We start from the raw sequence: 12500 nt of genomic DNA, 5'->3' as shown, positions 1-12500 counted from the left end.
CTCACTCACAAATACTCAAAACAACACACACACATAGACACTCTCATACACACACACACACTCACACACTCACACACACACACACAACTACTCGCACACTCTCTCACACACACACACACACAAACTCACATACACACCCACACACATACACACACTAACACGCCAAACACAGACACACACACTCTCTCGCTCTCTAATACACACACACACACACACACACACTCGCGCCCATCCAATGAGAACGGAAGGTCCTGAGAGGCTAATGCCACTGCAATCCTCCTGTTATTTCCTGTCACATTTGTTGTCCTCCAGCGGCCCCTCCGCCCCGCTCCTCTCTCCCCCTCTGCTCTTTCCTCACAGAAGAAGAAGAAGCGGGGTGAATCAATCTCCCGCCGGCCGCGGCTCTCCCCGGCTGTCGCCGTGGCGCCCGCGGGAGCCTCTTTATGAAGCCACGGCTGCTGACGGACGTGGGGGGGGCGTGGGGGGGGCGAGGAGCCAAGAGTCCCGCCACACAGATCATTGGCTGTGCTGTAGTGTGTTGGGGGGGGGGGGCTGAATTTGACGCGAATGCTTTTCTGCACTTTTCGGTTTCTATCTTCCTGTCTCTATAGTATGCTGTAGTTCTATTTGACTTTCTTGACTGTTTCTGTCTGTGCTTGACGTAACGGCTAATGTGTGTTTGAGTTGTGCCTTTGTTTGTAGATATTTTTGGTCGCCCTTGAAAAAAAAAGGGTAATAAAAACTTTAATAAAATCTGAGAATCTGCGCTTTAACCACAGGTGGTTAACTGTTTGATTACGACTTTGATTGCAAAGAAATATGTCTGTGTTCCAAACGTTATGGAGGGCTCTGTTTATGTAACATCTTCAAAATGTCTTTTGATACGGCTCAAGGCTAAACACCAGACAGATTGAAAAAGATATCCTCTGAGTGTCTGTAAACTGGATCCTCAATCTTTATCTTTTCTCTTTTCCTTGCTGGTCGTTCTTTGTCTCTCTCTGTCTCTCTCTGTCTCTCTCTGTCGCTCTCTCTCTCTCTCTCTCTCTCCTCTCCCTCTGTCCTTGATTATGCCAAATTAAAGCGATGAGAATGAACTTGAGACAGTGCTAATTGCAACTGTCAATCCAATCCAGGCTGGCCTCAGCAAAGAGGACTCCGGAACACGTAATCAGTTTCCATTAACGCTGAAGGGAGGAGGGAGCCTGCCTAATTTCAGCTAATTCAGCCACACCCCACCCACCCCACCCCACCCAGCCCCCCACCACCTCCCAATGAACCGGACTGTTTCCCTGAGCGATCGCACGAGAACACACCAGATCAAACCAGATCAAACCAGATCAAACAAGATCAAACCAGATCAAACCAGATCAAACCAGATCAAAGCAGTCTCACACCTCTCCCAGTGAGCACACGCTGGAATAACCCAAATGTAGCCCAGGTGTGACCCGGATATGGCCTGGCTATGCCCTAGCCTGCCAGAAAACTTTCACTTTTCAACCACATGTAGCCAGGTGTTCACCCAAAATAACTTTCACCTGGACTTTTCATCAACTTATCACCACAGAAATTCTCACTGGGCTCCAATGTTCACCTTCCAGAGTGGGTTAAGGGCAGCCTTACTGCATAAGGTATCGTATCGAGGTATCGTAATGTCACATTGCCCTCTCTATATGTACAGTATATTTAGGTGAATGTGGTCTCTCTTGATTTAAAGACACCAGATTTCCCCCTGGACTCATTAACATCATTAACCCTTGTCTTCTGTGCCAAGTCTAACTGGGGCTGTCATTGGCCTGTACACATGTGGAACATGTGATATCGTAGCAACAGCTTTAATGATAGTCTCAATAGTCTCCTCAACAAAGTACACCTGGCCCTCAAATGTACAGGTAACTGCATACCAGGTGAAAAATCCAGGTTCAGAAAGTAAAAGTCCTGGTTGGAAGAAACATAAGGCAGGACTTGTACTTTCAGGCCCCAGGATAACTGAGAGAGGAGAGAATGGGAGGAGGATTGAGAGACCTGGGTGTAACATTGGTCATCACAGACTCTAATCACCCTTCTGTTACTGGTGTGATTAAGAGTGAAAGAGCGAGAGAGGGGATCAGAAGTGAGCAAGAGAGAGGGAGAGAGAGAGAGAGAGGGAGAGAGAGAGAGAGAGAGGGAGAGAGTTGGTCATCACAGACTCTAATCGCCCTTCTGTTACTGGTGTGATTAAGAGTGAAAGAGCGAGAGAGGGGATCAGAAGTGAACAAGAGAGAGGGAGAGAGAGAGAGGGAGAGAAAGAAAGAGAGAGAATCAGGGGGAGAGAGACGGTGAGAGGGAGAGAGCTGGCCATCAGACTCAAATCACCCAAAAGTGAGCAATAGAGAGAGAGATAGAGAGAGAAAAGAGAAAGATAGAGTGAAAGAGAGAGAGGGAGAAGCACCATGGCAACGTCATATCTACAGATATTGCTTATCAATCCCCCTGGCGCCTAATTGTTCAGCTAATGATGTGAGTCCTAATGGGAATGTTTATGGTTTTGGTGTGCGCACGACAGCGGAGTAATTAACGCCACGCGAGCTCAGTAAACGAGGAAGGAGCAGGAGCGGGCGATGACAAAAAGAGGAGGGCCTGCCGACCGCGGGAAGGGGGCCGACCCGCTCCCCTTCCGTGGGAGACGCGCCATCCCAGAATGCACCTGTCCGTCACTCTCACTCCGCGCAGAGGAAAAAACCCGAACGGTTTCCGCCGCTTATCTGGAAGCTTCGTGAAAGGTTTTCCGGACTGCTGCAGTCACAATATCCCGAATGAGCATTTTCTGGACAAGAGGCAATAAGAGAGGGGGGAAGAGACTAATGCGCCGATATAAGCCTATGAATTTTTCAGAGATCTCCGTCGCATTCGGAGGAGACCAGATGTGTGCTACACAGAGGATATTATGAGATTTGGGAGCTACTGTAAATAAAGATGAAAAGAATCATACCCGGCCTGTCAATCTCAAAAGTTGCTCGCGATGCACGCACCATATTCAACCAGGAAATGGCTGTAATATTCGCACCGCACGCACACACACACACACACACACACACCACACAGACGCGCACACGCACACACACACACACACACACACCACACAGACGCGCTCGTGCTGAAAAAACGGATGTTTTCCAGTGGCAGAATTACCCTTATTCATCACACCGCGCTTTAATTTATCAGCCGTTGCTGCAGTTTAGGCGATGGACTCTATTTACTATTAAAGCTGTTCCAGGCGACTTCGAGGTGCACATCAATCTCGGCTATCTTTAAAACGAAGGCAGGGAGAAGGCATCAGTTTCAATCATTCTGGAGACAGCCAGGAGGCTTCTGGGTATTTTTTTTCCCCTCAAGGTGAAGTTTTCTTCGCCCCCCCCCCACCACCACCGGGACCCGTGTTATTAATGTGTTTTTAAAAGTCATCATAACCGTCCCAAAAATACCCTCGCCGCCCCCATCGCCGCTCGGCTTTCCCTTCTCCGCGTTTGCAATTAGCGCGTTCCACTAACCTACGTTAATTACGGAGCCGGCCGGAACAGGCGGGGCCAGGAGCCGGCGGCGGCCGTTTGTGATGTCAGCGTGGCGCCGAGCCGGGCGTGTCCCAGCCTCGGCCAGCGGGGCGGCCATTGTTTCGGCGGCTAATCGCCGCGGGGACGGAGACCCAACGCGGCTCAGGCGCGGCCGGATTAGCGGCGGGAGGCGGAAGGTGCGGCTTTGTTTAGGGACGCGGGACGCCCCCCCCCCCCGTATACTGCCTGCCGCTAGCGTGGCGCCGCGTGCTAATCACACCGCTAAACGGCGACGTGCCGCTCCGCCCTGCAGTCCCACCGGCCTTTATCTCAGCTCGGGGGGGGGGGGGGGGCTCAGCGCCGTTTACTGCGGCACGTGTGTTATCGGCATGTTACTGCCGTGTTTTCGCGGCGCGTCGTGGGGGGAGGTGAGGGCTAGTAATCGTCGGTGTTGTTGTGATAAACGGCGGCGGACATTTTGTGGTGTGCGAAGCTCACAGCCAGGTGCGTGTGGATCAGTGCGGACCCCGCTAACCCAACAATCTGTGCCCGTTTTGTTTTTGCCCTTTCCGTCTCGTGTCTGCGTTTCGTGCTCTCCCTTTCCGCGGTCTGTTCATTCATCGATTCGCTCGTTCAGTTCACCCGTTCTTCACACTCACACCCGTTTGTCATTTCGGGCAGCTGTTTGCCAGATTGGGCAGATTGTTATGCGCATGTCTCTAACTCTCCAGCATTTTCCGGATTGTCTATTTTTTGCATCGACCCTTTTTGCGTACCCCGACTTTTGTTTCTCGGATTCTGATTCAGTCCCTGTTCTGATCTGCTGGTGTCGAATTCGGACTGGACTTTGGGATTGCATTTTCTGGATTTCCCTTTGCACTGTTGCCCGGTCGGACAGTGTATTCATGTACAAACTCTTGCCTGTGACTTCGACTTTGTTTTGGAGTAGCTGCATTGCATCTGTCTGCTGGCTATCGACCCCTGCCTGTTTCACCACTCTTGAAGTTAATAAAGACCTCAATTCCAGGAATTCTCCGGTTGCGATTGGTTCTTCGGCCCTGGTCTCTGAGGATCAGCGCTCAACACAATGCAACAGAAAACCAAACCTGAGTTTACCTACATTGTTAACAGCATTGTAGAATAGACTGTATTTGCATGAACATATAGTATATTTAAACCAAGTCTATGTACATAACGTTGACAAAAAACGTATTAGTCATATAAACATACACTATGACAAACACAAAGGAACAACAGTAAGCAGTGATTTCTGTAGCAGATATTCTGCAGTATGCTCTCTGTAAATGTCCTCGCCTGATATAATAATCATACTGCAATCACTACTTTGGCCCTGCTTTGGTCAGAATTAGTAAGGGCAGATGGGATTTTGACCAATCTGTTATGTTATACACACTCACACAAATAGACACACACACACACCCCCTCTCACACACCCGGCTAACCCAACAACATCAAGCCCAGGCCTGGAGATCCAGCCAGAAAGATGGACTTCGGACACCAGGCAGCGCTCCTACACTGCACACATTATACAAAGTGAACCGAATTGTAGCTTCTCATGAATTTTCCTTTCAGCAGACGGCGCTTAAATAAAAATCAACCAGAGGGAATGGAAATGTGTCAAACTGGATCTGCGAAGGCCAGCCTTTGTGCTTTTACTCCCGGGCCGTGGCACAGTACAGCAGGCGCTTTCCGACAGCATTAACCTTTCCTGAATCAGCGGCGCGGGGTGAGCGCATCCTCTGAGCAGGGAGGTGAATTGCAGCCGGGGCTGCCGCTGACCTGAAGAGGCCTCTCCGTGAAGCACGGCCCGGCCGGGTCCCAGCGTTAGCCGTTAGCTTTAGCGTTAGGGTTAGCGTTAGCTTTAGGGTTAGCGTTAGGGTTAGCGTTAGCATTAGGGTTAGCGTTAGCATTAGGGTTAGGGTTAGGGTTAGCGTTAGGGTTAGGGTTAGGGTTAGCGTTAGCGTTAGGGTTAGCGTTAGCGTTAGGGTTAGGGTTAGCGTGAGCGTGAGCGCCCGCGATCGCGGCGGAGTAGAGCTGAGAACGGGGACGCTGTCTGAGTGTGGGGTGAGGGGGACGGGGACGCTGTCTGAGTGTGGGGTGAGGGGGACGGGGACGCTGTCTGAGTGCGGGGTGAGGGGGACGGGGCGTGAGCGGGACGGGGCGCTCTGAGCACCACGAGGATGAGGAGAACAGGCTCTCTTCATCAATGTTTCACACGCCGTCGAGCGGGAAACCCAGGACTGCTTACTTTACCTGGGGCTCGTAAGAACACACACGCACACACACACACTCACACACAGACAGACAGACACACACACACACACACACACTCACACACACACACACACACACACACACACACACACACACACACACACAGACACAGACACAGACACAGACACAGACACACACAGACACTCACACTCACACTCACACTCACACTCACACTCACACTCACACTCACACTCACACTCACACTCACACACACACTCACACTCACACTCACACTCACACACACACACACACACACAGACACTCACACACACAGACACTCACACTCACACTCACACTCACACTCACACTCACACTCACACTCACACACAGACACACACAGACACTCACACACACAGACACTCACACTCACACTCACACACACACACACACACACACACAGACACACAGACACACACAGACACTCACACACACAGACACTCACACTCACACTCACACTCACACTCACACTCACACTCACACACACACACACACACACACAGATGCACACGTACACACGCACACACACACACAAACACAAATGCACATGCACACACACACACACACACACACACACACACACACACACACACATACATGTCTATGCTAAAAAATACGGGGATGGATCCAGTGGGGTTAGTGGAACATAACCTGTAGCACTGCAGTCAGCTATGGGTCAAGCAAAGTTGAGAGAGTTGAAATGCACTCTGGTGAATGATATTGGAACGATACACACCATGCACTGAGCAGCCAGGCCAGTAAGAGGAAGGCAGAGTGTATGGATACAGAACAGAGACTGCATGTAGAACATCTGCTGGGGCTGGAATGGGGGCTGAAATCGCCGGACGATCTTTCACTCCACTTACGCTGGTACAGCAAGGCCGTGACCCTTCCCTGATCTTCCATTACCATGGACATTATTTCTCCCTCCCACTGAAACAGAAACTGTCACGGGCCTGACGTCTGAGAGAGAGAGAGGGAGAGGGAGAGAGAGAAGGGGTGGGCGGGCGAGGGGCTCGGATACGAATTACATCCACCCCACTCCCCCCCCCCCCCCCCTCCCCTCCCCTCTCATCCCCACTCAGTTTATCTCTGCCACGTTCACAAAGTCACTGTTAACAACCTTCGCCCACCCCCCACCCCCTTCCATCCGCTTCTCTTATCTGCTCCCTGCAGCCAGCGTCTCCTGCCCGGGACTCCTCCACTCCGTCATCAGCCCGCTCATCTGTTCCCCCACCCCCCCTCCGCGCTGGGAGCTTTATCAGCGTGAACTCTGGGGGTCCCGCTGCGCGCCCCTATCACAGCGAACCGCGGGGTGGGTGGGGGGGGGGGTGCGGGGGGCAGCGTTCGCCACGGCAACCCTATCAAGATCCACTACACAGACCGGTAACACTTACTTTGTGTCTCCGTCACGATGAACTACAACGACCAGCAGCACCCACTGCTTGTCTTTATCAAGAAGAACTACAATGACCAGCAGCACCCACTGCTTGTCTTTATCAAGATGAACTACAACGACCAGCAGCACCCACTGCTTGCCTTTATCAAGATGAACTACAACGACCAGCAGCACCCACTGCTTGTCTTTATCAGGATGAACTACAACGACCAGCAGCACCCACTGCTTGCCTTTATCAAGATGAACTACACCGACCAGCAGCACCCACTGCTTGTCTTTATCAAGATGAACTACAATGACCAGCAGCACCCACTGCTTGTCTTTATCAAGATGAACTACAATGACCAGCAGCACCAACTGCTTGTCTTTATCAAGATGAACTACAATGACCAGCAACACCCACTGCTTGTCTTTATCAGGATGAACTCCTGTACAATACCCAGTGGTCTTTGCTCGACGTCTCAAGATGAACGACATTAGACCAGACATTAGACCAGACAGTAGTTTCCACAAATCTTCGAGGGCCTTACAAATATTTATAGTGATATGATTTCCAACATTTTTTTTCTTACTGTAAAAATAACATTCTTAAAAATATAGCTTAATGTATATTTAAGGAGAAATTAAAGGGGGAATTAATGGAAAGCAGAAGAACAGTAAATCATTGGAAATGTCACCTTCAGTTGGAAAGATTAAAAAAACATGTAGTTTGTTCTAATGACCTTGGTATGCACTTTTTGTACGTCGCTTTGGATAAAAGTGTAATGTAATGTCATGTTATCTTAACAAAAATAACCTTTATATAGACATGACTGCTGGAACTCTAACATGGATTTATACGCTATAAAATGGTAAAATATGTACAGAAATAATAATGATTTCTAATTCCTATCACGTCCAGCCTTATGAGAAGAGATATGGGTGGATATATTCCGAATAACGTCCAGCAGATCCTCTCTGAATGTGTGTGAAATACGCTCTGTGGGGACGTTGTTGGGTTGGAATCGGCGTGAAGCACTGAATTGGCTAACGGTTGTCAGGGGTAGTGCTAATCTCGTGGCTGTCTGTCTGTTTGTTGGGAGGAGGAGGAGGAGGAGGAGGAGGAGGAAGAGGAACGAGCTGTTTGCGGCAGGGACTAACTTCACCTGGAAACTCAGCACAACTAACTCCACCCAGTATCGCTGCTCATCTCCGGAATACGTGATCTCCGGTTCCAAGGCCCAATTAAAATTGAGATGCACACGGGGAGGGCAGGAAAAACGAATTCTGTTCTGCCAGGTTTTTGAAGAACCCCATTACGATATTGACTGGGCACAAATAGATGTTTTTTATGAATACAGTACATTAAAGATGGAAATAGAAGCAAAGTTTAAAAAAAATATGAATGGGGGAGAGGTTGGTGATCTGTGTGCACCTCGTCTCTTTAGTTTTACTCGGAAACAGTCCCACAGCTGCTTGTGTGGATTTGATTTGGTTGCATAATTAAGATTAGTTCAACTATGTTACAGGTTTGAAGGTTTTGGAGCTGCTTAATGATAGTGCCCAGGAGGTCCAGATGCCCCTGCTAGCACAACCTGCAACATGATTCTTCTTCTGTGGTTTTATATTGACACTGAAGTAGTGATTAAACAAGTCTGTGTGTGTGTGTGCGTGTGTGTGTGTATATGTGTGTGTGTGCTTGTGTGTGTGTATATGTGTGCATGTGTGTGTGTGTACACGTGTGTGCTTGCGTGTCTCTGTATGTGCATGCATGCATGTTTGTGTGTACACGTGTATATGTGTGTGTGTGTGTATATATGTGTGTGTGTGTGTATATGTGTGTGTGTGTACACGTGTATATGTGTGTGTGTGTATATGTGTGTGTGTGTGTGTGTGTGTATATATGTGTGTATGTGTGTGTGTGTGTGTGTGTGTGTACACGTGTATATGTGTGTGTGTGTGTGTGTACACGTGTATGTGTGTGTGTGTGTGTGTGTATATGTGTATATGTGTGTGTGTGTGTACACGTGTATATGTGTGTGTGTGTGTGTGTGTCTGTACACGTGTATATGTGTGTGTGTGTATATGTGTGTGTGTGTGTGTGTGCGTGTGTGTGTGTGTGTACACGTGTATATGTGTGTGTGTGTCTGTATATGTGTATAAGTGTGTGTGTGTACACGTGTATATGTGTGTGTGTGTGTGTGTATATATGTGTGTGTGCGTGCGTGCGTGTGCGTGTGCGTGTGCGTGCGTGCATGCGTGTGTGTACAAGTGTATGTGTGTGTGTGTGTGTACACGTGTATATGTGTGTGTGTGTACATGTGTGTGTGTGTGTGTGTGTGTGTGTGTGTACACGTGTATATGTGTGTGTGTGTGTACACGTGTGTGTGTGTGTGTGTGTACGTGTGTGTGTGTGTGTGTGTGTGTGTGTGTGTGTATGTGTGTGTGTGTGTGTGTGTGAGTGTACACGTGTATATGTGTGAGAGTGTGTGTGTGTGTGTGTACACGTGTATATGTGTGTGTGTGTGTGTGTGTGTGTGTGTGTGTGTGTGTATGTGTGTGTGTGTGAGTGTACACGTGTATATGTGTGTGTGTGTGTGTGTGTGTGTGCTCGCGTGCACGTACCCTGAGGAAGGACAGGTCGCGGTTGCGGTCGATGCTGGTGATCTCCAGGTTGCCCATGACGACCTCGCAGTTCTCGTAGTACTTGCGGAGGGTGCGGTACTGCTGCTCCAGGTCGGAGAGCGTGCTCAGCTTGTTCTCTGTCCCCGCGCATACCGCTGAAACACACACCACAAATAAGTCACAACACCTCTCTTAGTCTCACATTGTGATTGATACACGCATTTTACTTTTTTGCTAAGTAAGAAAAAAATATTAACTCATTTCAAGATTTGCCAATGGGGTTAGAACATTTCACTTGTCAAGTGAAAACAGTAACTTAAAGCAAGCTAATATATTTAGATATATTTTTTGCAGTGTGAAGAGCACATACAGAGATTCTGATGTAAAAGTTGAGGGGGGAGAGGGTGTCATTGACAGAACAGCTCCTGGAGAGCACACAAAGAGACTCTCTGATGTGAAGATAGAGCGGGAGGGAGGCGGTGTCATTGACAGAACAGCTCATGGAGTGCGCATACAGAGACTCTCTGATGTAAAGATAGAGGGGGAGGGAGGAGGTGTCATTGACAGAACAGCTCATGGAGTGCGCATACAGACACTCTGAGGAAGACTAGCCCACAGCCAAGCTGAAACGGATAAGATCAGTGATAAGGGGAACATGACTGAATACGCGTATGACACTTTCTGTTACAGAAGTAATCTCCTGGCCTGATAGAGTGTGCTATACTCAACACACACACGCACGCACACACACACACACACATACACAAAACACACAAACACACATGCACACACACACACACACAGAAGCACACACACAAAACCCACAGGCATAGAGAATGTCTATGATTGTACTATGTTATCCATGGGGGGAAAAAAGTCGTATTCTTCTCGACTACAAGACTCGTTTTTGCCGTTTCCTCTGAATAACATACACATTTGAATCCTAAGGAACCGAATGCAGAATGCGGAATGCGGAGGGCAGAATTTCCTGCGATGAAGAGGGTTTGAAACACTCTTCGGCGCGGAGCGCGGAGCACGCAGCGCGGAGCACGCAGCGCGGAGCACGCAGCGCGGAGCACGCAGCGCGGAGGGAGGGCCCAGGCCAGGGTTTGCTGCACGGGACGTTGTGGCTGTGGCTGTGGCAGCAGTGGCACTGGGATCAAACAAACATGTCCGGCGGGGACAGCGAGCCGCTCCGTGAGGGAGAGAGTCAGTCAGTGCCCTGTGAGCTGTGAAATGCAGATGCGTCTCTCGACCCTGCCTGCCACGATTTCTGTTTTTTTTTGTTGTTTCGGGGGGGCGAGCAGGGGCCCCAGGCACAGGAACAGACAAGCGCCCCGGTCCCCCGCCCCCCCCCCCCTCTCTGTTTTGGCACCCGCCCCGGCAACCGACTTGACAAGTAATTAACCGCCGCCATTTCCACCCATCAAACACCTTCCCCGGTCTGGGTCTTTTGCCATCTGCTCCGTCAGCTGCCTCTGCCCGCTGTGGCCCTCGAGGTGCCCGCTGCTCGCTCCAACGGGCCGCCGAAATATCCGCTCCCCCCCCCACCTCACCCCCCCTCCCCCTCCCCCACCGAGGCCCGTGCCGCTCCACGCAAGAGGAAGCTTCCGGAAAAAAAAAAACAACCTTTCTTTATTCCTCTCCTCCTACAAGACTTCACCCGGTGGAACCAGAAGCCCTGAGCTCTTACAGGAAACAAAATGGCTCCATTTGCACAGATTAGAGTGACTTGACTTGGTGGGGAATAGTGGAAACAAAATGGCTCTATTCGCGCAGATTCAAGAGGCTTTGTTTGGGAACATAGGAAACAAACTAAATGGCTCTATTCGCGCAGGTCAAAGTAAATCGGTTGGGAATACAGGAAACAAAAGGGCTCTATTCCTGCAGATTAAAGCGACTCGGTTGGAAATACAGGAAACAAAATGGCCCTATATGTGTAGAATACAGTGACTTGGTTGGGAACACAGGAAACAAAATGGCTCCGTTCCCGGAGATTAAAGCAACAGACGGGCGGTGGAAATAAACGGAGATATTGACTTGTGCCGCCGGCAGCAGCAGCTCAGCGTTGGGGCCGACACCTTCGCGGGCGAAGACGCTTTTCTGATGTTTTTTGTCGCTTGAGCCCAAGGACCGGGAGGTTGCGGGGGGGGTGGGGGGTGGGGGGGTCTTCAAAGCCTCGGTGTCTCGGACAGAGCAGTCGCCGTGGTGACAGGAGTGACAAGCCCTTCCCTGGATCTCGTCACGCCCGACTTGAGCCTGTCACACGGCAACCGTCAAACCAGCAGGTCGTGGGGAGCGGAAGCTGGCCCCGTCTGGCGGGGTGGGGGGGGGGGGGGGGTCGAGGTAGCCGGTAGCACAGACTGAGTCAGTCCCTCTCCCAGAGCCACCCATCCAAAACGCCGTGCGTGTCCCACGTGTGAGTCACCATACCCCCCACCCCCTCGCTAACACGAGAGCCATCTCAACTTCATCCATAACGCCCGCTCCCACTCTTTCAAAGACATTTTTTATTATAAACATCAAACACCAGGCAAGCTATCATTCCTTTCCCCTGTACCGTTCCCCTGCAACGGAATAAGAAAACGGCAAAAAAAAAAAATTGCTGAGAGGGTACGGGGGCTAAAAAGACAAATGAGAGCTTGTTCAAACAATCCCTCGTAATCTGTTATTAGATT

General features: G+C 50.1%; 1 protein-coding gene across 1 annotated transcript in view; it reads right to left on the bottom strand.

The window, feature by feature from the left end:
* The window catches only part of LOC133123135 (receptor tyrosine-protein kinase erbB-4-like), a 403692-nt gene that overhangs the window by 202261 nt on the left and 188931 nt on the right, over positions 1-12500 (bottom strand). The window contains exon 2 of the mRNA XM_061233434.1: positions 9823-9977. Coding sequence (XP_061089418.1) covers positions 9823-9977 — 155 coding nt within the window. The remainder of the gene's footprint in view (positions 1-9822; positions 9978-12500) is intronic.

The sequence above is a fragment of the Conger conger genome, chromosome 3 (assembly GCF_963514075.1).
Source record: "Conger conger chromosome 3, fConCon1.1, whole genome shotgun sequence".
NCBI classification, from domain to species: Eukaryota; Metazoa; Chordata; class Actinopteri; order Anguilliformes; family Congridae; genus Conger; species Conger conger.
Note: the sequence above shows the minus strand (reverse complement) of the source record. Positions and strands in the feature narration are given on the sequence as shown.